This window comes from Bombus vancouverensis, chromosome 14, assembly GCF_051014615.1.
Source record: "Bombus vancouverensis nearcticus chromosome 14, iyBomVanc1_principal, whole genome shotgun sequence".
Classification (NCBI taxonomy): Eukaryota; Metazoa; Arthropoda; class Insecta; order Hymenoptera; family Apidae; genus Bombus; species Bombus vancouverensis.
The window spans coordinates 8,235,624-8,261,514 of record NC_134924.1 but is presented as its reverse complement, the minus strand read 5'-3'; the positions used below and the strand labels follow the sequence as shown (position 1 = coordinate 8,261,514).

The 25,891-nt window shown below is 33.4% G+C and overlaps 5 protein-coding genes and 1 long non-coding RNA gene across 7 annotated transcripts; 3 read left to right on the top strand and 3 right to left on the bottom strand.

The window, feature by feature from the left end:
* Nucleotides 1–66: 66 nt before the first annotated feature.
* On the bottom strand, nt 67–8,776 carry LOC117153373 (uncharacterized). Its single transcript, XM_033327368.2, has 2 exons — nt 7,178–8,776; nt 67–4,495 (listed from the first exon to the last, which is right to left on the bottom strand). Exons 1-2 carry the CDS (start codon nt 8,307–8,309, stop codon nt 4,272–4,274), a joined length of 1,356 nt encoding a protein of 451 aa, XP_033183259.2. The 5' UTR covers nt 8,310–8,776; the 3' UTR covers nt 67–4,271.
* Nucleotides 1,505–4,422, top strand: LOC117153358 (U3 small nucleolar RNA-associated protein 25 homolog). Its single transcript, XM_033327343.2, has one exon. It carries the CDS (start codon nt 1,505–1,507, stop codon nt 3,782–3,784), a length of 2,280 nt encoding a protein of 759 aa, XP_033183234.1. The 3' UTR covers nt 3,785–4,422.
* Nucleotides 8,777–8,945: 169 nt separating the features above from the next.
* Nucleotides 8,946–11,604, bottom strand: LOC117153364 (uncharacterized). The gene is made up of 7 exons (XM_033327355.2): nt 11,111–11,604; nt 10,825–11,031; nt 10,591–10,764; nt 10,416–10,520; nt 9,766–10,298; nt 9,433–9,694; nt 8,946–9,350 (listed from the first exon to the last, which is right to left on the bottom strand). Exons 1-7 carry the CDS (start codon nt 11,204–11,206, stop codon nt 8,946–8,948), a joined length of 1,782 nt encoding a protein of 593 aa, XP_033183246.2. The 5' UTR covers nt 11,207–11,604.
* A 713-nt stretch (nt 11,605–12,317) lies between these two features.
* LOC117166642 (transmembrane protein 192) lies at nt 12,318–14,216 on the top strand. The gene is made up of 4 exons (XM_033350804.2): nt 12,318–12,605; nt 12,856–12,987; nt 13,077–13,473; nt 13,553–14,216. Exons 1-4 carry the CDS (start codon nt 12,567–12,569, stop codon nt 13,795–13,797), a joined length of 813 nt encoding a protein of 270 aa, XP_033206695.1. The 5' UTR covers nt 12,318–12,566; the 3' UTR covers nt 13,798–14,216.
* On the bottom strand, nt 14,179–19,996 carry LOC117166661 (uncharacterized). 2 transcript variants are annotated; one of them, XM_076624519.1, is made up of 3 exons: nt 19,728–19,996; nt 17,389–17,465; nt 14,179–16,258 (listed from the first exon to the last, which is right to left on the bottom strand). In XM_076624519.1, the coding sequence occupies exons 2-3, from the start codon at nt 17,421–17,423 to the stop codon at nt 15,970–15,972; spliced, it is 324 nt and encodes a 107-aa protein (XP_076480634.1). In that variant the 5' UTR covers nt 17,424–17,465; nt 19,728–19,996; the 3' UTR covers nt 14,179–15,969. The 2 variants fall into 2 exon arrangements, with proteins under 2 accessions (XP_076480634.1, XP_033206724.1); XM_033350833.2 differs by having other exon boundaries at nt 17,389–17,449.
* LOC143303614 (uncharacterized) lies at nt 18,899–19,870 on the top strand. The gene is made up of 2 exons (XR_013060110.1): nt 18,899–19,055; nt 19,141–19,870. It is a non-coding gene; the product is annotated as an uncharacterized LOC143303614 (long non-coding RNA).
* Nucleotides 19,997–25,891: the final 5,895 nt, after the last annotated feature.

The window sequence follows — 25,891 nt, the reverse complement described above, 5'->3', positions numbered from 1 at the left end:
TACCTCCATGTGATAAGCAATGTGTAACGTAAAAATGAATTCGTATATATTAAATAAGCAGCTTAATAAAGAAATTTCAAATATTTATTGTCGTAAACATTCAAGTACTTAAAATACAGATTTCAGATAAGAAAAGAAAAAATACATTTACGCATATTCTATTGAAAATATTAATAATGTTGTGTGTTTGTGTGTGATATTTTCAATATATTTTTAATGATATTAAAACAATAGAATCATACAGAATAATTTATAAAATAATAATATGACGTAATACCTAATACAATTGGATGTCTTATACGGTCTGTCAAAATATGTATAATTATTCTGGATATTTTTAAATCTTTGTAATTCAACGTTGCAATGAAGAAATTAAATAAAATTACAGAATGCACGGCACTGTTAGCGCCGTGTTATTACTGCGCGCGCAGCATTGCCTGAATTCGTTGGTTCTGACAGCCTGTCAGGGACCGGATATTTTGTAAACAACCGAGCGAAGGGTTAATTAATTTTGCCCACTTTTTTCCACTTCCTCTGTTTCTTTACCGGTTTAGCTTATCAAGAACACATATTCAATTATCATGGACTACTTTGTACTATAGATATTAATCATGACCCAGATAACCAGTAATAAAAAGATGCTATGAGTATTTCTCTAATATGATAAGCTAATATTCATTTAAATATATTATCATATTATGAATTCAAAAATCTTATATATTATTAATTTTTCACAATTTGACATGTGACGACTTTTTAGATTCCTGATTCGTATAATTGTAGATAAGAAAAATAAAGATTACAAAATTCAATTAGGTATGATAATTTCATCTATTAAAATTATTAGTCACGTGATCTAGATCCAGAGAATTTGCTTCAAATTTCTTCCGATTTTCCGAATGGTAATTCTAAATAAATTCAAATTCTGGTACGTATATTATTTTATGCATATACAAGTATTATTTGATAATATTTTGCTTAAAAACAACGGTTATAATTATGTACTACATATAATAATTATTATATGTAGAATTACTTATCTTTGTAATTTGTAAAATATTTATAGCTAATTATAATAATATAATATACAATAATATTGGGAAACACATACATACACATTAGATACACATAAGAATGACAAAATATTGTTTTATTTTGAATATTGATATTTCTCCTATAGTATATACTTACAATATTGTAATAAGTGTTTCTCTAAACGAATAAATGATATAAAATCGTGATCGTGTATAATTAAAAATTATAATACTAATATATTTTATTATAAATAAAAATCTTATGTACTTGTTTTCTTTTTAATATATATCATGTTTTGATTTAGTTATATAATTTACGTAATTATGAATGCACATATTCATAACTCGAAACATAAATACATATTCGTACATTCAAAAATCATCGACAAAGACACGTGGATGAATTTTATTTCATAACATTTTTTTTATTATTATGGATTGTTAATTAATGTACATAACATTTGATTATAATGGCACGTGGTAAAAGATCAAATCGCGGTGGAAAAAGGAAATTTCACCGGTCCGATGATCGACCGAAACCCAAAAAGAGTAAATTTAACCTAAAAGAGGCTTCGTATATCAAAGATCGTGACATTAAAAATAAGGAAATCGAGAAACGTAGGCAAATGTTGGAAGAAGAAAAATTACAACAACGAGACATAGAAAGTGACAATTCTGGCGATGAACAAGAGAATCCATTGCAAAACTTATTATCCTCTTTTGTAAACACAACTAGTTTACAAATTACTGCTATTGAATCTAATTCAGAAAGTGATGATTTTAGTGATAAGGATGACGTTGAGGAGAATAATGAAATTAGAGACAAGCTAACAATGGAATCTAACAATATGGATGAGGAGGCAGATTTACCAAGTGATAGCGATGAAATAAAAATGAAAGACGCTGACGAAGAAGATCCTGAAACTACTCAAGAAGATGCTGGTTATTTGAAGGATCCATTCTCAATTCATCTTCATGATGACCTAAGCGATAAACTTTATGAAGCAGTTTCTAATGTCCCACAAACTGTAGAAACACAAAAGATAATATGGCCTGTTTTAGGCAATCTTACATGTCAAATACCAAAATTTTTAGATGACGCTAAAGACACAATGAAAGAATCTAACATTTCTGTTTTAGAATATAAACAGTTTGCTAAGTGTGGCACTGTTCCTCAATTAATTGATAATATAAATTGGGATAAATTATATGTCAAGTCTCAAATTCATGGCAATCTTACCCAAGCAAATTATTCAAATACAAAGGATAATGCGAATACAACTCCATCACCTATGACTCCTTTACAAAGAGAGCTATTTTCAATAATAAATAATTATCAAGATTTATACTATCCTGAAAGGACATTTTCTAATGCGGATCAAATAAGATTTGTGTACTGCTTACATATAATTAATCATGTGTTGAAAACACGAACGAAGATATTGCACCATAATGCAAAGATAACAAAATCAAAATGTACAAACATGACAGAAATCCCAGATGAATATAGAGATCAAGGTTTAGTGAGACCAAAAATTTTAATAATTGTTCCTTTTAGGCATTCATGTCTAAAAATTGTTGAATTATTGATATCTATTTTAATTGGAGAAGATAAAGGTGGTTCTGTAATGAATAAGACAAGATTTATGGAAGATTTTAGTGGCAATGAATTAGCAATGTCAAAAAAAAATCCAAAACCTGAAGATTATGAACTGACATTTCAAGGAAATACAGATGATACTTTTAAAATAGGAATTGCTATTACAAAAAAGACTTTAAAATTATATTCAGAGTTTTACTCCTCCGACATAATAATTTCATCTCTGCTAGGTTTAAGAATATTAATAGGTGCAGAAGGTGAAGCAGATAGAGATTATGATTTCTTAGCATCAGTAGAATTATTGATTCTTGATCAAGCAGAATTGTTTTTAATGCAAAACTGGGATCATATGATACATATATTAAATCATTTGCATTTACAACCAAAAGATTCTCATGGAACAGATTTTTCTAGAGTAAGAAGTTGGTGTGTGAATGGATGGACTAAATACTATAGACAGACGTTAATATTTTCAAGTATTCATGTGCCTGAAATTTATGGAATATTTAATAAGAAATGTTACAATTATGCAGGGAAAGTAAAAATAATAAATCCTATTTCTCCTGGATCTATTTGTCAAGTAGCTGTACAAATACCACAAGTGTTTCACAGATTTGACACTTCAAGTCATTCTCAAGCCTTGGAATATAGAATGGAGTTCTTTACAACAAAGATACTTCCTCAGTATAAAGATAGAATAATGAATCATACATTGATTTTTATACCATCTTACTTTGATTTTGTGAAATTACGGAATTATTTTAAAAAAGAAGAATATAGTTTTGTACAAATTTGTGAATATTCTAAAGATGCAAAAGTGGCAAGAGCAAGAGACATGTTCTTCCATAGTGATGCACATTTTCTCCTATATTCAGAAAGATTTCATTTTTTCCGTAGAATAAGAGTAAAAGGTATAAGGCATATTATATTTTACGCACCACCAATCTTCCCTCAGTTTTACGTAGAAATGTGTAACTTAATGCAGGAAGCTAATCAAAATCCACGTTCAGGTTCTGGAAGTAATATGACAATTACTATTTTATATTGTAAATATGATATTATGCAGCTTTCTGCAATTGTAGGAGCTGAAAGGGCAAATAAAATGTTTGGATCAGAAAAATCCATCCACATGCTTATGACTGGTGAATAGGAAATAAAAAGTACGTCAAATTCCTTTATATAATAGCATGGGTATCGGATATTATCGATATTGTGATTGTTAATATCATTAAATATGTAAAAATGTATCATTAACGTTTGTAATTCGTATTATTATTAGCATGAAACATTTTTATCTTCATCGTTTTGTTTAATTTCTTTATTATATTACTATACGATTTTTAAATGCATTGAAATAAATACAATCTTAATTACAATTATCCAAACGATTTTGTTCAGAGAATTATTTTTACGTACCAATAGTATAATTCCGCAATATTACGATTATTTCAGCAAAGAAACATAATTTGATCTAAAAAGTATTCGTTTAGCATTTAATAATTATTTGGATGTAAAGATTATTAAATTGTTTTTGTCGTTATTAACTAAATAATTGTTATATAAGCATTATAACAAATCTAAAAGTTTTGACAGTAAAATCTAATTCTTCTTTTAATTACTTTTAATATTCTAACATATTAATTAATGTTAGAATGCATTTTGGTAGATATTTCTTTGGTTTCTGTACTTAGACTAGTTTGTAAATCCTCGAGTGTTGTTAGCGAGGGAGCAGTCGATGATTCAGCAATCTCTGTTAAGATAGTTAATAAATCCTTCTGTCGTGGAGTGGTTATGATTTCTGACATACTTCGTTCACTCGCCATGGTCGTTAATTTTGTCGTCATTTTTTCTGTTTGCGTATCTGAAAAAAGAAAAAGTAATTTTAGTTTTATCGCATCTAAATTAGCATTTACAGCGATCAGCGATTTCAAGATAACGAATTCCGTATTGATAAATCATGACAAGAGTATAATTACACGATATATTTACACGATAATTGGCTAGTTCATAATTCGAACAAGAGATCGGTTTTTAAAGTTTTTAAAACGAATAGATAACATCGCAGCGATTGGAGGATTTGAAATCTGTTTTTATCGTTCATAATAGAGCGATCGGCGATATAATTTGATAATTATGTATTACCACATTCTGATTTTGTACTTGTCTTGGTAGGGACGTCTTTCGGATCCCATAAGAAAGTATAATACAACGATAGCAGGATAGCTGCCATGCTAACAAATATAACATAGGCAACCACCGTCAATACCCGTACCAACTTTTGTTTATGTTTTGGTTCGTAGAGCTTGTCTTTCCTTTCGTCTCCTGCAAATCGAATTTCATTGCCTGCTGGTTTATGTTCGCGATTTCCCAATGTACGACTAATGCTTGCCATTACGTTTTGAGCGCTCATTTTGCGCGGCAACTGCATTCTCGACGTGCTGATGTTTCAAAGAAATCCGTTTTATTCAATTTTCGATTGTAAGGTTTCGATTAACTTCATAAATGTGTTTTATGTTTCAGTTTTGATATAAAATTTCAATATAACATTATAACATTTTAGTTTCTATAATATTAAGTCATCGTACAAAAATCGTAATTGTAATCATAGTAATTCGATGTAAGGTTTCGAGGGAAATATCGAGGAAAACATTGTTTTCATCGAATGTTACGTATTTATAACTTGCTTGATCATTAATATTTATGAACGCTCAGTAAACTTTATAAGTTTATTACTGTAAGCTTTGTAGCTTAAATATATCTTATGTTGAAGACTGTTACGCAGAATGCTTTTGCGTTCGACAGGTTACGTACATATGTTTGGTCGAATGTTTTCTACGATTTACCACCAATGTTTCTGTAATCCTCGCGTTATCAATATGAATTCGAATCCACTGTTGTTGATTTTCGAATTCCCAATTTAGTAGACAGTTTGGTTTACTGATAGGGCGTTCCCGAGAGAATACTGCGAGTATCGGGAACAGTGGTAGGGAAGTGCTTAAACTTCACGATAATTTGTCAACAGGGAGATAAATTTTCGAGAATGCAATATGTAGAGGGTTTATATTGACGTTTTCATTATTCTACAACTATTTCTGTCTCCTGACTATTGGATCAACGTTTCTCACAGATACAGCTGGTAAGACACACTCGTCCAATGATATGTATCAACGAGTTTTCACTGCGCAAGTCTCAGAATCTTGACTCATTGTGCTTCGTTCTGCAAACTCCAAGGGCTGCTCGATTTTACGGAATTCATCGTGGAAAATGCCCTTAAACCGTATAATGGGCACCGTCTCATTGTATTTCCAAAATTTATCCACCCAAAATTATCTCGTACGTTTTTCGATAAATATACGTGCTTAACATATTATGTATCGATTGAATCATTGTTTCTGTTTATGATTAGAGTAACATTTTGATTTTATTCATTTCAAGTCTTTTTTTAAGTGAAAAATTCAAAGGTAATAATGTTTAACGTCAGAAACAATAAGAATCTCTTTGTGTCATTCATATTATATAAAATAAGTTATATACCGAGTTAAAAGAATGTTCATTAAGGCATAGGTATAAGTACTACATCGGTTTCGAATTGAAGTGCTTCTGTAGAAGTGACAAAGGAATGATTAAAAATGTTACATAATCATTTTACGTAAGACTGAGTTTATGTATTGCTTCAAAGTTAATACTTGCACGTACAGGTCACGCAAAACAGGATACATTGTCGTTCCATACAGGATGCTATTTACGTAAACGTAATCATTCCAATGGATATAATTCGAAAGTTACAAGTGTCGAGAATAGAAGCTGCTAATACAAGAGCCCATAAACTTTAGTCAAAGCTGATAGGGTTTTCATTTCGAGAGTAAAGTGACTTTTACGACATTCTCGTTTTACATAAGAGGCGCGCCTTTATTTTAATAGCATTTAGTAGCATTATTCTTCGATCTCGGATAAAGATAGCTGTACGATAGGTAATCATTATTCAATGGATATTTCACATATTTAAGAAGAAATAAGAAAGGAAAAAAAAGGAGTGGATATATCTTTTCTTTAGTTTGATTCGCGTATACCTTCATTTAAATATTATACTTCATCATGTTACTTGAGAGGATGAAATAAAATAAAGTTGTTTAAATCAAATAAAGATTAAACAAGTTCGTTCATAGGAGTAGTAAGATTTTTGTACTGATGCAACGTTAAAGAAGCCATAATGGATTGACCTGACCCTGTTCTGGTCATTACGTGAACAATACAGATAATCATCGTAGGTCAATTCACCGACTATCCTCTTTCTAAGGTTTTAATCATGACTTTTCATTGCAGTTATGTATATGAAATATTTTTATGCTTTGCCGTTACTGAAATATAATTGTATATACCTAACTACGTACGCGTGTAAAAAATATATTTGTACAAAAAATAAACGATGATCACGTTCATCGCTTAAATGAACGACAAAATATGTGTAATGCCGCACATTTAAAAAGGTGACTTACTAGGTGAGTAAAGTGGAAAAAAATCAAATTATAGAAAATTTATTTACCTTTGAAGTTCAACGCAATGTTTGCCAGTTTGCCAGGTAATTTGTTGGACTGTTCAGGATATTCTAGACGATTTTCAAGTTCCAAATTACGAGAAGAATCTAGAGTTGTTTGTTTATTTAAATTAATTGCTTGTTTTAGATTGTTGATATTATACGCACGATCTTCTCTACTGTTTTGGATATCGAAATTTTCTTTATCATTTATCGTCATAATTGTCATTGCAGTATCTATAAATCTTTCATTGGGCAAATGTATTTCAGGATACTGGGGCGTTTTAACTTTCACACTTTTTTTATTAAACGTTTCAGCTTTCGATTTAAAGCTTGATAGAACATTATTTTTGTCTTCGTTTCGATTGGTAACTGTATTTTTTGTAAAATTGTGATTTAATGGAAAAATATCTTGAGATGATTCAGAATAGTTTCTGGTATTTGTAAAATGATCATTATTCGTTTCATTTCCAAAAATAGTCGAAGACTCCAGTATCTGGAATGTACCATTATTACCGAACATACGATTCGTAATTTTAGATGAATCTTTTGTACCTCTTCCATTTAATTTTCTTGTTAAGTTCAACGTCTTTTCTTCTTCGAATGAAGTATAATTAAAAAAATTAGATGTTCCACTTTCTCGAGAGGAATCTTGAACAAAAGAGTTCGGATTATTGATTCTATTTTTCCAAGATTCAATTAAAGAATTTGGTAATAGAAACAAAGATTCGTTTAATTTTTCACGATGCTCTTTTACATGATCGTAATTATTGACAGGTTTTTCTATGTCAGCAATACGACCCAAGAACAAAACATTCGTAGCATTAGAGTGTTGTGCGGGTTTGTTGGGGTCATCTTGCACAATCATTTTATCGCCTTGTAAGTATTGTACTTCGGGTTCGGAAGATAATTGAACTGGTCTTCGTAAAAGCCTTGGATTAGGTGGTTCCCAAAGAAATAAATAATACGCACTTAGGACAATGGCTACGAAACTTACAGAGAACATGTAAGCCATCACAGTGACTAATCGTATTATTTTCTTGGTCCTTCGATTTTCATAGATATCCGTCTCCTTTCTCGAGCTTTCACCACCGCCAGCTCCTTCTTGAGGAGCCCCATCACTGTTTTCTTCCTTGCTCATCGTAATTTGAATTTTATTTGTATTATTGTATTAAATTCTGATTGAGAACTTATACTTCCCAGTGGATTTCTATCAGTTTTATACCCATTTCCCTAATTTTTCTTTTTATCTCCATTTTAGTTACAATTCTTCTTGCGTATCGTTGCCATCTTGTAGAAATATAAATTTACATTTCACAATAATTGTGGGAAAAAGTTCACCGAATCAAACACATGTGCAACCAAACAAAAACGTATTAGGCAATCTTCCGTTAGTACTTTATATTTTTCATTAATTTTTAATATTTGATTTTAAGTACGTGAACGTAGACTCTGTAGCCGGTGTTTAGTTTTCAATATATGCGAATTATTTGATATTTTACTTTTACATCTTCTACTAAGGTGAAAATGAGAAAAGGAAGACAATATATCGTAGGACGCGCTTCGGTAGCGAAAGCACGTAAGACTGCAGTTCTGAATAAGCGTTCGTAGAAAAGCACCTTCCTTCGCCACGTGTTCGAATCACGCGCAAGCGTTCTTAAGTCGGTACGTATTGTACACGAGATTATTTTTTGCTTGCAATTTATTAAACCCCTGTTCAGTATTTCAGTAGTATCTAAAGATATTTTTATTGTAGTACGATGAACTTTATATTTGATCAACATTTCCACATATTTGTAAACTTAGATTTTGGATCATTCCAACTTTCATCATCCCAAATGGTAACGTCATCTTGCATTAACAGAGTTTCAGAGAATTCAGGATCCTCTTGTTCCTTTTTCGAAACTTCTTCCTTGTTTTGTTCGGATTGTAGCACTGATTTTTCTAATACTACTGTTTCTGACGATTTTGACTTTTTGTTTGTCCATGTATACATCAACCTTTCATTTTCTTCTATTTGATCGTGTGAAGTATTTTTGCTGCAACGCGAAGATGATTGTTTCATATTATTACAGTTACATATTTCTAAAGAAGTATTTACAGCAACTGAATTTTTTCCAAACTGGTTGTTTTCAAAAGTTTTCACGCTACAAGCATCATCTCCAAGTTGCTTCGAAGGATTCTAAAAACGTTTGAAACTTTGTAATTAGATTAAATGCGTTTTATAGCTATGATTATTTACGCAGGATAGAGAATTATTATACCTCGGGAAGCGAATTTGATCGCGACGATAAATTATGTGAATTCGATTCTCGAAATTGTCGGGAGTTTTCGTTGATTCGAGGATTTGCTACATACGATAAATTTGGGACACATTGCTGATTGCTCAAAATTGTAAAAATTTGCGTCAACAAGTCGTTTGAACCTTCGGAGCAAGGTATTGGAATTGTCGTTTGAATACTCTGTCGAGCAATCAATGAATTTAATGCCGGCATCAATGCCGGAGCATAAAGTAATACCGCGAGTCTGTCAAAAAGAATCGAAAATATGAAAAGGAACCAAAACTTTCATTTCTTATTTTAATGTTTATCCCATACCTCAACAATTGAATGGTAAAACTATTTGGATCTAGCAAAGGATTCCACGTAGGAGATTGCACCATAGGAGTGTAAGCGGTATGAACGTTGCTACGTGGAGTTGGTATTTTCTTATGTATTTCTTTTTTCTGTCTCTGGATCATACGCGTAAATTGTCTGGATGAATCGCTTGTACAATGTGTTCCTTCATAGGATAATTTCTTCGCATTATTGTTCCAATAGCTGCGATTGCCTTGAGGTGTTTGAACACGAATATCAAAATTATCTTTTCGATGAACATCCGTATTTTCGAAAAATTTAGTTCTTTTGAACATACACTTCTCTTCGCGATTGGTATTTTGTTGCTGACAATGAAATGCAGATTGATCGGAAATATCGCTGTTAAACTTTGATCCCATTATAGGTCGAAATTCTGGTGTATATACAGCAGGTTTAGTCTGCGTATGATCTTCATGTTTAACATCGAAGTCAGTATAGTAGGACGTTTCCGGCTCATGTTTCTTGTCGAAGCTTTGGCATACTTCCATCGACGCCTTTATACATCGTTGATAATTATATTAGTTCCGAATCGTTTATAAAATAAAATTATATATTTTGCAACATTTAATTAACTTTAGCTCGATAAAGGACCTGTTATACGATCTTAATACCTTTCGTGTTTCAGGGGGACCGAAATGTTTCCTCGATTTACCAAAAATCATTTTCGAATGATCAGAATCACATTTATCTACAGCTTTGTGAATCTCGTTATTTGCCTATAAAGAGATATATTAGTAACATAATATTTCAAATTATTAAAATTTTTATATATCTTGATACGCATACTTTAGAATTTGTTGTTTTGTATCTCGACGAATCAGTCAATTGAGTTGAATCCTGTGGAAGTATCATAGCAATATTGTGCATCGAACAAACTGCTGTTGAATTGTTAATTAGTATCCTTGATTGAAATGAGGTGCTATCAGGTTCCTTTATAGGATAAATATCATTCTGTAAATTCTGAAAGAGCATACAAGTGCAAACAATCATGTTTCAACTTGTTGATTTTTAGACGAATACCTGTGAAGATTTTCTGTATTTCTTCCAATCTGTATCATCAAAGGTTTCATTAATTGAATCTTTATCTTTTTTCATAGTGTGACGTTTCCTTCGTGATGAAACGTTCATTTGTTCTTGATTCTTTTTGTACTGATTTCTTGGAACAGTTTCAAAAAAGTGTCCGTACTTTCTAAGGGAACGATGTTTCCAATTTACATCTGTTTGCGACTTTAGAAGAATGAAATTAAACATGAACGAGAGAATATTAAATTCAAAAAATTAGTAAAATGGTAGATGATGAAAATACCGATTGATGTACGGCATTGGTATTTCGTGTTATTATAGGGATTAATGTTTTCATTCTTGTTAATTCTCTTTCCATAATTAGATATCTTTCTTTCATTTGTCTGATATGTTCCAATAAATATCGATTAGGTATATTCTCAGTATTACTAAAGCATAATTAACAAGTTATTTTATGTTTCCTCTTGACAATTCATTTCACTTAAGAAATTCAATTTCTTGTTTGTACTAACGTTCGGAAACATAAATTATTCGGCTGACCATGGTCATTATCTTCGAGAAGAATAAAATTTAAATCAAACAAGAATCCGTCGTTCCTTAAAAATGGTATATTTACTAATTCATTAAATGATATCCCATGTCCTTGATTTGCAGAAAGTCGTCGAATAAATTCATTACGTCTTTGATTGCGTTGATTATTCATAAGTTCCAAAAATATTTGTCGTCCAAACATACTTGTTAATTTTGTGTAAAGAAATTCACAACAAATTTTGACGAATTTGTACTATAATTACAATTATTTTGTATAATCTTTCATATAGGTTGTGTTTTCCATTGTATGTTCATCTTTTTTTGGGGGCGGGGGGGATAGAATAAATTCTATTTGAGAAACTTGAACATCGATTTAAAATTGAGTCGTTACTTTTGTCGTTATATTTGTACTTTTGTTCGTTCTATAAAATTATCTCTCTAAAATGCTATCAACAAATTGACACTTGTGTCTAACACAGTGTTTTACACAATGTCTGCTTCAACACAAATGTATATGACATTTAATGAAATGATAGTACATATGTATGAAGATTTATTCTCCGTATTTTTAAAATAAAGTTTGACGTTTCCTGTGTATATTTGTTCAGTATCTTCTGATTAATGTTAGCATGCATATAGAAATTTAGTATTCCGTATTTATCACCTGTTACTAGCGATTGTTTTATCACACCTTATTTTTACAAACTTTGTTTAACATTTTTTCGTTTGTATATTACTTTTTTATTTACTATTATTGTATCTATCTCCAATTTTATATTTGAAAATAAACTAACATGTTTATTAAAGAGGCGCTTATTTATATAAGTACACTTTGTAAGCACAAGGTTATTATTGTGTTAAATAATGTAAATCATAATTTTTGTCAATTTATTTTTTGATGTTTGTTATATCCACACATATAACTCTTGCCAAGTTTCACGTATATCGTATATATATGTACTATAGTAGGCATTTTGATCTTACGTTTTACGTTACATGTTGCAACTATGATTTGTTGTACGTAAATTGAACGATACTTTGTAGAATCTGAATGATTTATAGCATGTATTATTTTACGGCTTAAGGAATTCCGAGCATGTTTGTTCGGAAAACGTGCTATATATGATTAACGTTGTAAACAGAGATGTTGTTCTGGTAATGAAAGGTATATGTAATTTCCTTGTTTTGTATCATCTTTTTATGGTGGAATGGTCAGTCTTAACAGAGATTTAAATACGTCAGGCAGTGTGAGTATAATAGAAATTATATCACCCATTATATTATTGTCTTGTATTCGTTTTTGCGTATTGATATAATATAAACATAACCTCTTTTTTTATAATCCTTTGCCATGCATGTTTTGACTTATGTAGTTTATATTATATTAACATCATAATTATAATAAATATTACAGACCTCCTCAAAATGTGATTCTTATACATATTGTACTAAAAATTTATTGAATGAAGCAATTACTTATAAATATGCATTTATTAGGGAGCTGTATTTTTTGATTCGCCTTATAACATGGAAGAAGAAGACCCTCATCTACACATATTAACTTCAGAAGAAGTATATTTTAAAAAATTGGATACTATACCAATTGTGTCTGTTTCCCTTATATTTAGTGTAAGTGGCAACTTCTTTGAATTATTTAGAGGGTTATATAAAAGAAATTGTTTGTCATGCAAATACTATGTGTTTATTTCAAATTTTAGGTGTCTCTAGAAATTATTGGGATTATATTTATATCTGTGTGGCCTGAAGAAAAAAATAAATGTGATACATATTTTATATACTTGTATCTTCACTGTGCATACTGGCTGATAATTATGTTGACAGATCATTTTGTAAAAGCAAAGCATCACAAACTCCGTATTTATGGGTATCTTGATTTTTATCGATCGACATATCAGCAGATAAGGACACCTCTTTTCATAGCGTCATTATGGATAATGTGTTATCTATTATTGGCTGTGATTTTGCATCACACGCATAAAGTTAATTACGAACAATACTGTCATGCTTCAGAATGGTTCACTCCTCTAAATTACATAGTGTTGTTGACCACAGTAGAACTTACAATTATTATATCAGTTTATATACATTACATTAGTAAGTATACGAAAAATTATTGAAGAATTTATAATATATAGGAAGTTGTAAAAGGATATAAACATTGTTTTTCTTACAGGAAAAGTTTTGCGATTCAATCGATTACGTCCTCCAGCTGATGTTGCTAGAGAAGAATGGACATCTTCTTTTACTCAAGATACATATGCAGGTAGCAGTGAAGTAGGTTGCTATCATAGGAGATCTAATTTGGAAGAATTGCTTGAAATGCAGGCTGATTTAATAAGATATTTAAGAGATCGTAATGATAAATTCGGTCATGCAATAATGTTGTTCGCAGCTCAACGTAGTTTACCTGAAACATAGGGTTGTGCCCTATATAAAGTACAAACTTAAGGTAAAGCTTTCTCATTTTTATTTGAGGACTATAGTTGAGAGAAACATCTGTATATTTTATGGAATTCAACTTGTTTTTATTGTTGATATCTCTTTGTTGGTTCTTTCATTATATATACAATATATAAAGAATACACTAATTTTTAATAGCAATCATAACCTGTTACATTTTTACTTGTACCTAAGGTGTGTAATACATATTAATATTTAGAAGTTCTCATACACAAATTACTTTTGCATTAATTTACATTAGTTTGAATTGAAGTTATATTTTATCAATATTGTTACGATTAAAAGAGATATCATATAACAAGAAATCAAAAATAATTTCTGTGATAAAAAATGTATATCTCCAATTCAATAAAGTATATTTTTTTTTCAATATACAATTCTTATAATTCTAATTACACTTTACAGTTCTTATAATACATATATGTTTGTATGATGTTTCTACAATTAGGCTAACAATATCTTCAATACATAATGTTTATTTTCTAAGATTTTACTACAAACGTTATTATTACAGACTATTATATGATAACAGAAACAGTAATCATCTATTTATTTTGCATTCTTTGAAATATTGTTCCATTTTTTCATTATCAAGTTGGACAAATATATACTTTTGATTCGAAAACTAATTTTTAAAGATTAGAAAATAACATTATCGGGAAAAAGAGCGAGATTACATATTTTTTACATTGCGTGCTCGATTTATTATATTGAAGGAGTTCTTAATAATAGCGAGGTTAACATATATGCCAAATATTTCTATTTATATACTTTTTTACATATGTATATGTGCATATTTCTATAAATGCCTAATAATACCTAATTTATGTTAATAAAAACTTGATGCAGTGCGCACGTGAAAACAAGAAAGATCATACTCGTGATTTGTTGGTCCGTATTTAACTCGAACCTTTAGTATTTTATAAGATACCGCGAAATAAGGTTCTCAATAACGATTTTTTTTACTGTATAACTGCATTGTAAGGCTTCTTGTGGATAAACACCTTAGACGATGAGAAGTATCATATTAAAAAAGAAATCTATTTACAGAAAGTTTACGTGTGTTACGGCAGGCTTAGAGTCCTATGCTATCATATGTATGTATGTTTATGGTATATAAAATTATTTACTTATACATATGGAACACTCAAATATACAATGCTATAAAATGTAGAAGCTTGTACTTGATCGAGACGTACTATGTAGTTATGATTTCGACGTTTTTCTTGGAAATGAAAATATCCTATAAATGATCGCGTATTAAAATCAGTGCTAAAACCGAAGACTCTCGCTATTCAGGTTAGTACTATACCTCGTTCCTTGTTTTTTGAAAGTTTGTACTACACTTTTAGGCCAGCCATTTTTGCTGCGTATGTTCATACATCGGATACATCTCATGGTTTCAAGAATGTATACCGATTGTTTTTTATTATTGTCTTATAGAAGAAGTTTTTCAGACTTCATGATAAACGCAAATCGAGATAATCTTCTCGAACTAATTAATTTTGAACATTGTGCCAAATTCTTCTAGAGTAATGAGCAATATAACCAAGTTTCGATTGATCGTTTTTACTTTTATAAATCTGCCGTTTGCAAAGTAGAAGTTTACTTTTCATGAAGTAAAAACGAACGTGGAAACGTTGCGGCGCTTCGGATGTAATTAGAGCGAGGCGCAATAACTTCGTTTCACATTTAAGGACTGAACCAACGCGCCAAGATTTTCCTCATGGCTATAAAGTTCCAACCAAATTTTCTAAGGGTAAGCAGTTGTTGATCAAGAATTTTGCTCCTAATTTTCGTATAATTTTGATCGCTTTTATTCAAAGCAACATTTCGCATTGCAAATGGTTGTTTAAAAATAATTCCCATAAATTTCATTTTGTAGAAATTAATAACCTTTATACCATAGAAATATGCTTGTTTAAAAAATAGTTTTCTCTTACATTTTAACATTGCTGTATTTTCTGTTCAATCGTGGTATTATCAGTATCGCAAAGAAGTATTTTTAATCTCACGCAACATTTTTCGGAAATTTTATAATTTGCCATCGCATTTAAAGAATCGACGCGCGTCGCAAAGGCGCGGTGGTCCCAATCATACAACTGCTTTACGCGACCAATAATGATAGAATCACGCGTGCGTAGCTCCCACTACGTTTCCGGTTGCTGAGAGCTGCTCTTCGGCCTCCATCATTTTTAACTTTCTCACTACTTGAGCATGTTCTTCGAGTAGCCTTGCGAATTCTCCTCTTCTAGTTTCGGCTTCCACTTGCATTTGTTTAATTTTTTCTCGAGGTCCGCCTGGACTGTCCAGTGGAGTCTGAGGCGATGAATTCTGAGAGCTGTTTACATTCGACAAACCATCTAAATCCGAGTTGTCGCTTGATATCGAATGAGAATCGACGTCATCCACAATTAAACTGTAAATTAAAGAGAACATTGAAATCTACAATACCTCTTCTATCGACGACTTAACAATTAATATTTTTATCGACTATTGGTATGTTTTTTAATTTGGCAGATGCACAGTTTTCGTCTTAATTTTAAGTAAAAAAAAAGGAAAACAATTAAAACATGAATTTGAGGCTCGATTCAAGCACGAGATATTTTCGGAAAAGGTTATTGTCGCCGGATACACAGGTATTACTATTTACCACGATTAATAGTAATCAAGTAATTGTAATGAGTAATGATAATCAAGACGTCCATTCTGTATTTTGTTATTTCAGTTTTAAGAGCGCAATTTGCTGGCAAAGAGGACGTGATTTTTATAGTTGGTCTAAACTATCGACGTTCTGCCCTGCAGCATTCTAGTGGCAACAATTGTCGCTTGCGTCAATGTTACGTCATTGGTACTGAAGCACGTAGTCTAGGCTATGGATAACGAATTGATTTTACGTAAAACACTGTATTAGAACCCTAAAAATATTTCAGTAATATTGAAGAAGGAAACGATATATACGAGACTTTTTATTATCGAAACGAAAGTGTCGGTTTAATTGTACCGGAAGAACATTCTGTTGGGGGGGAAAAGGGGAAAGGAAGAGAGTCTACTCATTTGCGTCATGATCTATTATGCTGGCTGAATGCCGGCTGCGATATAGTGATCTTGATAGAAACATGGCAATTTTCATAATATATGAATTATTATTGTTAATCTACAAATCATGAGATTTCGAAATCGGAAAAAGTATTTAAATAAATAGACTTGTTTGTTATTAGATTATTGGGTGATCAACAAAGTCAAAATCGACGTATTATTTGTGTACTAAATTAAATTCATGTTTTTCATTCGCATTCCATTTTTTATTACTACAGGCTTTTGAATACGCTTTTAAAGATGTGTGCTTGATTCGATCGAGATAACTGAGTATATTCTTAAGTACACTGCGATCAAGGATTAACATTGACTCTACCGTTCTCCTATTTCCGTTACACGATACTTTATACGTATTTCTTTTTTGTTTCTTGCTTTTTATCATTCAATATCGATCAAAATCAGTTGATTTTTTGTAAGATTTTGATTTTATAAAGATTTGCTATCGCTTACCTGAATGCACCGTAAATTTCTCTTCCTGATGCCATCGTCACTGCGATATCAGGCAACGACCCTGAAACAAAGAAGTCCTATGCTGTGACGTAAATTCATTAATTCCGAAGGAATATACAAACACGTGAACGGGCAAAGATTTATGATAGGATAATTTTGCGGATAACGCAATATATAGCGACGTTAATTGGTTTTTTAAAAACTATTCTATTTTTCTCATCGAGTGACATATAGCTAGGCCCACAGCTCTGACGTGATCGTTGTATTCTCTGTGTCGAGCTAAGAATATTATTAAATACTATTTAATTTTAAGACAGCATAACACGGATAACGTTTCGTTCGCTTTGCCAGACAATGAGATTCTCGTACGTACAAAGCACATATCGAAATCAGTAAATAATTTGTGAGCATTTTGGCAATTGAGTGAAGATGGTTGACTCGATTGTCCAAAGAAATATATAGTCGCGTTACGCTTTATATCGTAGCACACTTCTCTGGCAAGGGCACGATGCGTAAAAGAAGCTTCATTTATTTCAAGACAACGGACATACATATCGGAAAGTACAACTATTCAGACTCGATATAGCATAAGACAATGCTTATCTTGGATCGCTCGTGGAAAAAGATTTTTCCCAGAACAGATTAAAACAGCTATAAACGATTCAATGATAGTTACTTTGTTTGTGGTCTGTAATTCTTGTTTCCTGTTTTGCGCGAAAGAAGCAAAACCAATTTTCGATCGAAACGAAATCAATTGTCTTCGCGTTGGACGAAAATATATTATCTAATATTAGCATTGACACGCTATCATCTACGTTTATCATTTATAAGGCCAACAATATGATTTCCAGTGATTTTCTTACGTAAATTGCATTGCATCGTTTTATTTAACGAAGATCGATTGGCATGCCATTGATGTATTGGCCGTTATCATCGATCATAGAGCAAACGATAAAGATCCTATAAAATATGCTTTCGTTCGAAGAAGTTGTTAGGTCAAAAAGAAATTGAATCTCCGGTAAAAAATATTATTCGTCATAATAAGCCAATAAATAGCCGGCTATTTTCTGTGAACGACGTGTACAAATTTATCTGATGGAAGCGAACCAAATCGGGTGCATTTACACGTGTACGCTTCACACGTCATATCCTACGTTACGAACCACGCGAATTTCAATTATACTTTACTGAATGCATTTCGCCCTTGCTAGTAATAGCAGCGTTTAAAAGTTCGACGATGAGGTCAGAAAATGAGAGCGAATCGAGAGAGAAGGTGCATTATCTGTGATAGCTAATTGCTGAGAAATCGCGATTATCGACGGCTAGCGCGAATTCGCCAGAATAATCGATGATGTATAAGGAAGATGGTATCCCGATCTGTCTAAAATAGAATCACGAACGCGAATACGACGAGATCGAAACCTTGGCCCCATAGAGCAAAGCTTACGTCTGTTTCGTTGATAAAATGATTAATTAAGCACCGCGTGAACTAAATATCTCCTCCTATTCAGGCATCGAGATCTTAACGAGCAATCACCTTGGAAACACATTTGACCAACGATGCTACATTGTGTGCGAAAGATGTTAATTACAGTAAAAAAGATGCGCGAAAAGAAAGTACCGATATGTAATATTTCGTTACTAAATGTTCTTAAATGTTACTAATTGTACGTTCGGCTATACGTATAGCCGTGAAACAGCTAAACACACGGCTTTACAAGCTATACAGAAGGAATTTTCTTTATTTGGTAGAAGCTGGGAATCGACCTTCGTAACCACACGGGAAGGAGGATCGAGCTCGAGCGAGGAGTGCTTCGCGACCTTAGACAATGCGACCTGCACACGAAATATCCACGAACCGTGACCACTTCTGCGAGCTAAACGTAAGAGAAACGAAGAAGGTAAGAAAGTCACGAGCCGACAGAGAGGAAAGTATCCTCTCGTATTATTACACCGGATAAACGTCAATGCCGTTTAGAACCAGTTGTAACGTTTCTACTCGAGATTCCTGTGTCGATCTCGAGCTGAACATTTTCATGGCGGTCTGTTAAAAGCACTTCGCTCTAATTGCATACCGGAATCTTTGACTCAAATGTACGCGTAAAATACACAAGTTAATACACAAGTGTCTGGACCATGCCTGCACCAGCGTCAGTTTCGAATGTCAGCAATTTCTTTTCACTTTCTTTTTGTTCCTTCAAATAAATTTCAAGCGAATGCGAACGAATTCTAGCAGGACAAAATCACTAGACAACGAACTTTTTATATTTTACGAAGGCGGCATCTAACAACAGTGCGAAATTTTGATGGAGGACGAAGGGATAAATGTAATTACTTACCTCTGACCATCTGTGTTCGACAAGTTCCTGCTGTATGAGCAACTTCTCTCGTCTCTTCTTACTCCTTTAAATAAAAGTTAAGGAAGAGTTTGGCAAATTTTCTATGCTTGATAACGAACAGTATGAGGGGAAAAGAACAAAAGGTCCTTAAGCGAAAGAATACGTTTCAATAGATAGGGCAGTGAACGCATCCAAAGACACGACACGGCAGAAAGCACAACGTTCACTACTCGAGAGACTCGCGCAGACTGATCTGCTTGGCCTCTATCGCCGCGCTACAACCTCAACAGCAGGTTACCGCTTTACCGGAGAAGGGGGATGCAATCGACAAATTTTATTTCATGCTACCCCGCCTTTTCCTTCTTATATTCCTTCTTTTTTCATACATTCAAGAAGCTTCCGTTTCCATTTCGTTCATAGATATGCTTATTACTAATCGAATGCCAAAAGAATCAAGACAATGGAATACGCGCCGTTGATACTTTTACAAAATTGCTAACCGTGAAACGATGTTTTGTCCCGAAACGTAGCAATTTCTCAATGAAAATTATGAAATCGACGTATAAAATTGGCTGTATTTCTATTCTTGCGCGTCTCATTTTTAACTCCGTTGATCTATTTTTAAACGATCGGTCGTTATTGTTGTTAAATGATTTCATAAAGCGTCGTCGAGTATTCGTGCACAGGCAATTAACAATTGTCCGTAATTGTTTTTCTTCGCGATTCTATTCGTTAATGGCGCGTCGAAACAAAAGCCAGCGAAGGAGAAAGCAATTTATGATAGAAAATCGGATTGCGCTTGAGGGAGCCGTACGAACGAGAAAAATCTTTTTGAAGTGACAAACTAACGACAAAAGAAAAGTAACTGACTATATTCGAATCGATGTTTCTTAGAAGCGGATATTGGCAGCTTATTTAACTAACAGATGAATCATTCGTAATGACGTTCATACTTCTCTCTGAATTTCGATTTATATCTTCTGCGTAATAAAATTGTATTTTGCACGTAAAATCAAAAAACAAGAAGATAACTGAATTCACGGGAATCTCATTGAAACAGACGTCTAAAGGATATGTATATAAGGAAATGAATATTTCACGAGCATTTTAGGGCTCTCTTTGAAATTGATTCATCTATTTGTTAATAAAAGCAATTTTTCCTCGTACAAGAGTTCAATAGTCGATGTTTCTATGAAGTCAATAACAAACTCTTAAATCGTTAGTTCTCGATTATAATCCGGGTGTCCCGTTGTTAGTCGATGCACGTGACGCTACGTGCTAGTCGATGCTGTAAATGGATCGTCCATTAATATCACGTACAATGTATTCCGAACGAAAGGGAATCTTTGATTGGATGCCCGTGAGAAGTATCTGGGTGATAATGAGCGCGGATGCGCCAGGAACGCGAGCGATCTATGTCGGATTTCAGGGTCACCACGAGACGAAGACCATACAACTCTTCGAGGAGTCCAGTGGTAAATTATTTCGGTTGGTCGCTAATTTTGTCGCGGTATGCCATACCGCGCAGAGAGCGCGGTGGTTAACCATTGCTACGTAGAGCGAAACAGTTTACTCGTTGTCTGCGTCCTTCCACGCTTATCTCCCCGTTCTTTGCATTCTTCTCCCGCACCCTTCTTTTCCATTTCTTTGTCTAGGTTTTTTCCAGGACATTTGCTGGACGATTGACTCCCTGTTTTCGCTTGTTAAAGTCAGCTAATCAATCAACATTCTTCTCTAGGTTGAGAAAAGCAACCTTATAGTTTCGATGAGAGACGCGAATTGCCCTGGAAATGTGGAGATTTCTACAAGAAATGTACGCGATGTATCGCACAACAGGTTATCAAAGACGTATTAACTTTCTAATGGAAATAACGTGAGCCCGAAATAAATTTGATCCAGGCATAGCGAATTAGTCAATAAAGGAGTTAATTACGTGACGAGGTAGAAAATAAATAACGCGGTGACTACCCAAACTGTACCTAAAGCACGCTGTGAAATCGTGAGAAGTTAATAAACGCAAGTGCGTCAGCGATAGCAATCGTCGAACATATCTGTATGTGTGTGTCAAATCAGGAACGAAAGGAGAAGAAATTGTAAGGTCTTCGATAAAGATGAAAATGAACTGTCTCTGAGATAAGTATGTGCGTCAATACTGATACTGTATCTTATCGAGCTCTCCCGTTTTTGCATAGATCGTAATCTTTGATCGCTGCGAAAAATCATTGTTAAATACGTTGCAAGAGATATATACGTTAAGTGTTCGATAATTTTGTTCTCAGAGATATTTTGCTATTAAAAGAAGATAATCATTTTGATCGTCGTTGACTATATACCTACCGTGGAATATATTTACATATTCCGTTTTTGCTCTATGATTTAATTACGTGCAAGAAAAGTCCGAATAATCTGATAACGAAAAGACTTTACTTTGAAACGTGTCAACGTCATTTTCCGTCAAGGTTAGTGTTAGTACATTGCCGAATTGTTTTATAGAAAACACATTTGTTTCTGTGTAGAGATGAATCGCAAACGTCGTAGAGACGCGCATCTATCGATTTATTTAGAACGAAAATTTTGTATTTCTACGATAAAAGCTCTGGCGTATTAGACAAACGAAAAGGGATTAAGACCTTGGTTACCAGACCTTGGATTCAGAACCTGAGTTAACGCATCAGACATTTGATATCGAGGTTAAATGTTCCTCTTCGGTAGAAAAAAGAAGAAAAAACGAACAGTTTGTTTCTCTTAGCAAAAATTGCGAGGGCGTCGAGATTCCATGCATACTGATTCAAGTTAATAAATTCAAATTTTTTCATCCGGAATTCCGTGCGTTCGTCTATTCTAATCACTCAAATTCGTTTTCTCTCGAATTAAATATTTCCTGGGCAAGTTTGACCAAAAATCGCAACTATGTTATAGTTATGTAGCTTCAATCGTAACGCAAGTGGAATTTTTGTGTTGTCGCGAATCAAATTTCGACTTTTCTTTTTATTTCGATCATCGGAGAAAACGAATGCAAGGAAAGTATTTACAGCGTTTATCGAGGCGCCAGTGATTCAAGATCGTCTAAATATTTCGATGCGCAGATCACGATTAAGCTTACATCATAAATATTTTTCAACAAGAATAAGTTATATATGAAAATCTTTTCCGGCAGATTGGAACGTCCGGTCATGCCGCGACGTACGCTGAAAGTCTATAAGCTGCTGAAGAGTATTTTTGTCCGTGGATATTATCGATTGCATATACCCCTGATTCGTCCTCCCTTTCTCTTGCACATCGAACGTATAATTTGAACATATAGATTCTTCTCCTTATTTTATTTTCCGTCTATGTACGAGTTCTCCTATTCCAATGCTGATAGACGTTTTATGCGTATCGTTTTAAGTTTACAAACATAGATCGCGTTCTGTTTCAACTTTACACCGACTGACATAACATGACGTAAACAAAGGAGAGAACTCTCGCAGGAGAAATTATGTTTTTTCACAAGTCTTAACACCTCTGTACATATTTTGTTCTTAATGGCTTTAACAGAGAGCTACTTTTTAGATTTGCTTCTAGAAAGAAATTATCGATTCTATGTACATGCGGGATTGCGAGACGAGAATCAAGATATTTTCAAGCGGATCTAAATCGATTTCGGTATAATTCACAGATCAAATCGTATTAGAGAGGAAGAGTTTGACACGGTGGAACACGAGGTCGGTTCACAGTTTGTAAATTCAACGATGAGTGACGTGTCTCAATTGTGATTCACTGCAATGCGTCACAGTGAATAGAGAATCTTATTCTTGGTTCATCGTGGCTTATTGTTCGCAGTCACCTACTTTCATTTGCCCAATTGTATCGTTTGCTTCGCGCAACACTCTATGAACTATGTGTCTGTATGTATTTTAAAGCAGGAAATTTCACTCGGTTCCCGCAGCGTTCGAGAAAACATTTATTTTTCAACTACGACACGTTCGCATTCCTAAAAGCCTTTCTCATCTTCCTAGCATATCTAATAAACAGATGGATTTTTTAAAAAAACTACGCTATCATCGATTTGATGGAAAGTTCCTGCTCGTGATTGGCGGAATTTTACCAGTTTACTCCTATTTGACCGTATCACGTACTATAAATAGGTTTAAATAATCACGTGAGGCTTGCATACTGACGTAAACGTATGTAGTATTGTATAGAGTATCCATTTCCTAATATTAAACTGATTTTAAGCGTAATCGAGTTTATCGACGATAACTCGATGTAACCGAATAACTGGAATTACTTGATCGTTGCATGTATGTATATAAGGGGGCAGAAGATATAGAAGAGAGTGATAAAGTTATCTCGAATTTACGTCTTCTCTGGTTTGATCTAGGCTTTTTTACGCGAGAGCCTTTTAAACCTCTCGGTTTTAAACGTTGGTGTGAAAATTCAATGGCGCTCGTTGTTTTGGCCTTCCTCTCAGAGAAATTGTAAATTTCGTAAATCGTCCACTTCGTTTAACAAGCTACTCCGAAATAAAAGCTAAAAACACTCCGATTCTTTTTTTCCTTGTGTTTTCACCAGATTTACGAGAAGTTACGAATACGCGGCTCTCGCCGATCGAACGAGTACCCGTAAAAATATCCTTTCGGAAGACACAATAAAACATGAAATAAAAATATTTATCGCTGTTGATTACGGTAGAGTATAGCTTTTGTCATTTGTTTATTCTTTACCTTTCACTTTTACGATTGGCCTTTATGTGACTCGGTGCTTACGCCACTGATTTCGCGCTAAAGAATCGGTAAAATAACGTAGACTTGTAAGAGGAAGGTTGGAGTAGTACGAAGTGAGATTACATGGACGAGAGAGGATGAGAGACCCAACTTCAACACCAAAATGGCGGAGACCTGGAGGGTTGAATGTGGCACGTGTTTGACAGCCTAGCCCAGTGGCGTAACAATAAATTTATACCTTTTCGAGCGTTTGCTAATAACTATCTCATAACTCTGATTCGTGGCATGCAGATCAATCGATTTACGATGTTGCGAAATAAAATGGTTAAAAGTAGATAGCTGCTCGTACGTATGTAGTTTCTTATTCGATCGACCAACTTGGTTCACGCTGCCAAAAAGGAAAAAGAATAGGACATCGGAGCTTAAAGTGAATGTTATTTTATCGATTGATGATCGAGTTAAACGGCCCCTCGTTCGTTCTAAATAAAATGTCAATAAATAAAAAGTAAGAATACAATCGCAATGGGATTCGGGTGTAATACGGATATGTTTCTCTTTTATTTGTTAAATATATTTGGACTAGGAGAGCGAAAAATACTAACAAATAATCATTAGGATGTCGATAACATTTTTTTAATCATTACGAACTAAACATTCTATTTCGACATTCAGGATTATCGGAAAAATTCTTATTGCTGTTTTCTGAATTCTACGCCTCTGAAGCCCGACCACCCCCGCGTACCACCCCAAGTACACCCCTAATGACGTCATAGGACAGTGGCGCCAACAACTCTGTACTGACGTCAGTCCTGAACATTGGGCAACTAAGTTTCCTTCGCGCTATGAATTCCACATTTTCCCCTTTCGTTTCGTACGAAAGGAGAAAGCAACAAACAATACTTTCACGATATTGCGTCCCTTTCCCATTATCAGTTGATCTTTCGTGGTCTTTTTATTTCATTTATTAGCGAACGAAACATCGCGCGCGCTTAGAATAGAGTAGAGTTTTACATATATCGTGCTATTATCGAGTCGGCGTAAAGCAGTACCTCTGTCATCGATTCATCATGACGACAGCAATGACGATCTCACTCGTCGCTAGTTATACGAGTTATAGTTGTAATTATTTTACGTCAAACCAATTGGTTGGTTCAATTTATTTTTCAATTTAAACTGTGACGTTACATATCGGTAGCGGAACCAGTAATCTTCTAATCTTTCGCATCTTTTTACAATCGCGATGAACCATCCATACAATAATCGATACGTGTTGTTCCTTACTTTTTTTCACCATCTTTTCCATTTTTTTTTTCTTTTTCTTTTTTACCGATTTTCCGCTTCGTGAAATTCGGAGATTCTTGAATCGTCGAAGAGAAGGAGCTGTTGTACTCGTATATTTCACAAGAGAGCACGGTTCCATCGGTGAATCGACTTTTCTAAGGTCCCGTTTGTGCTTAC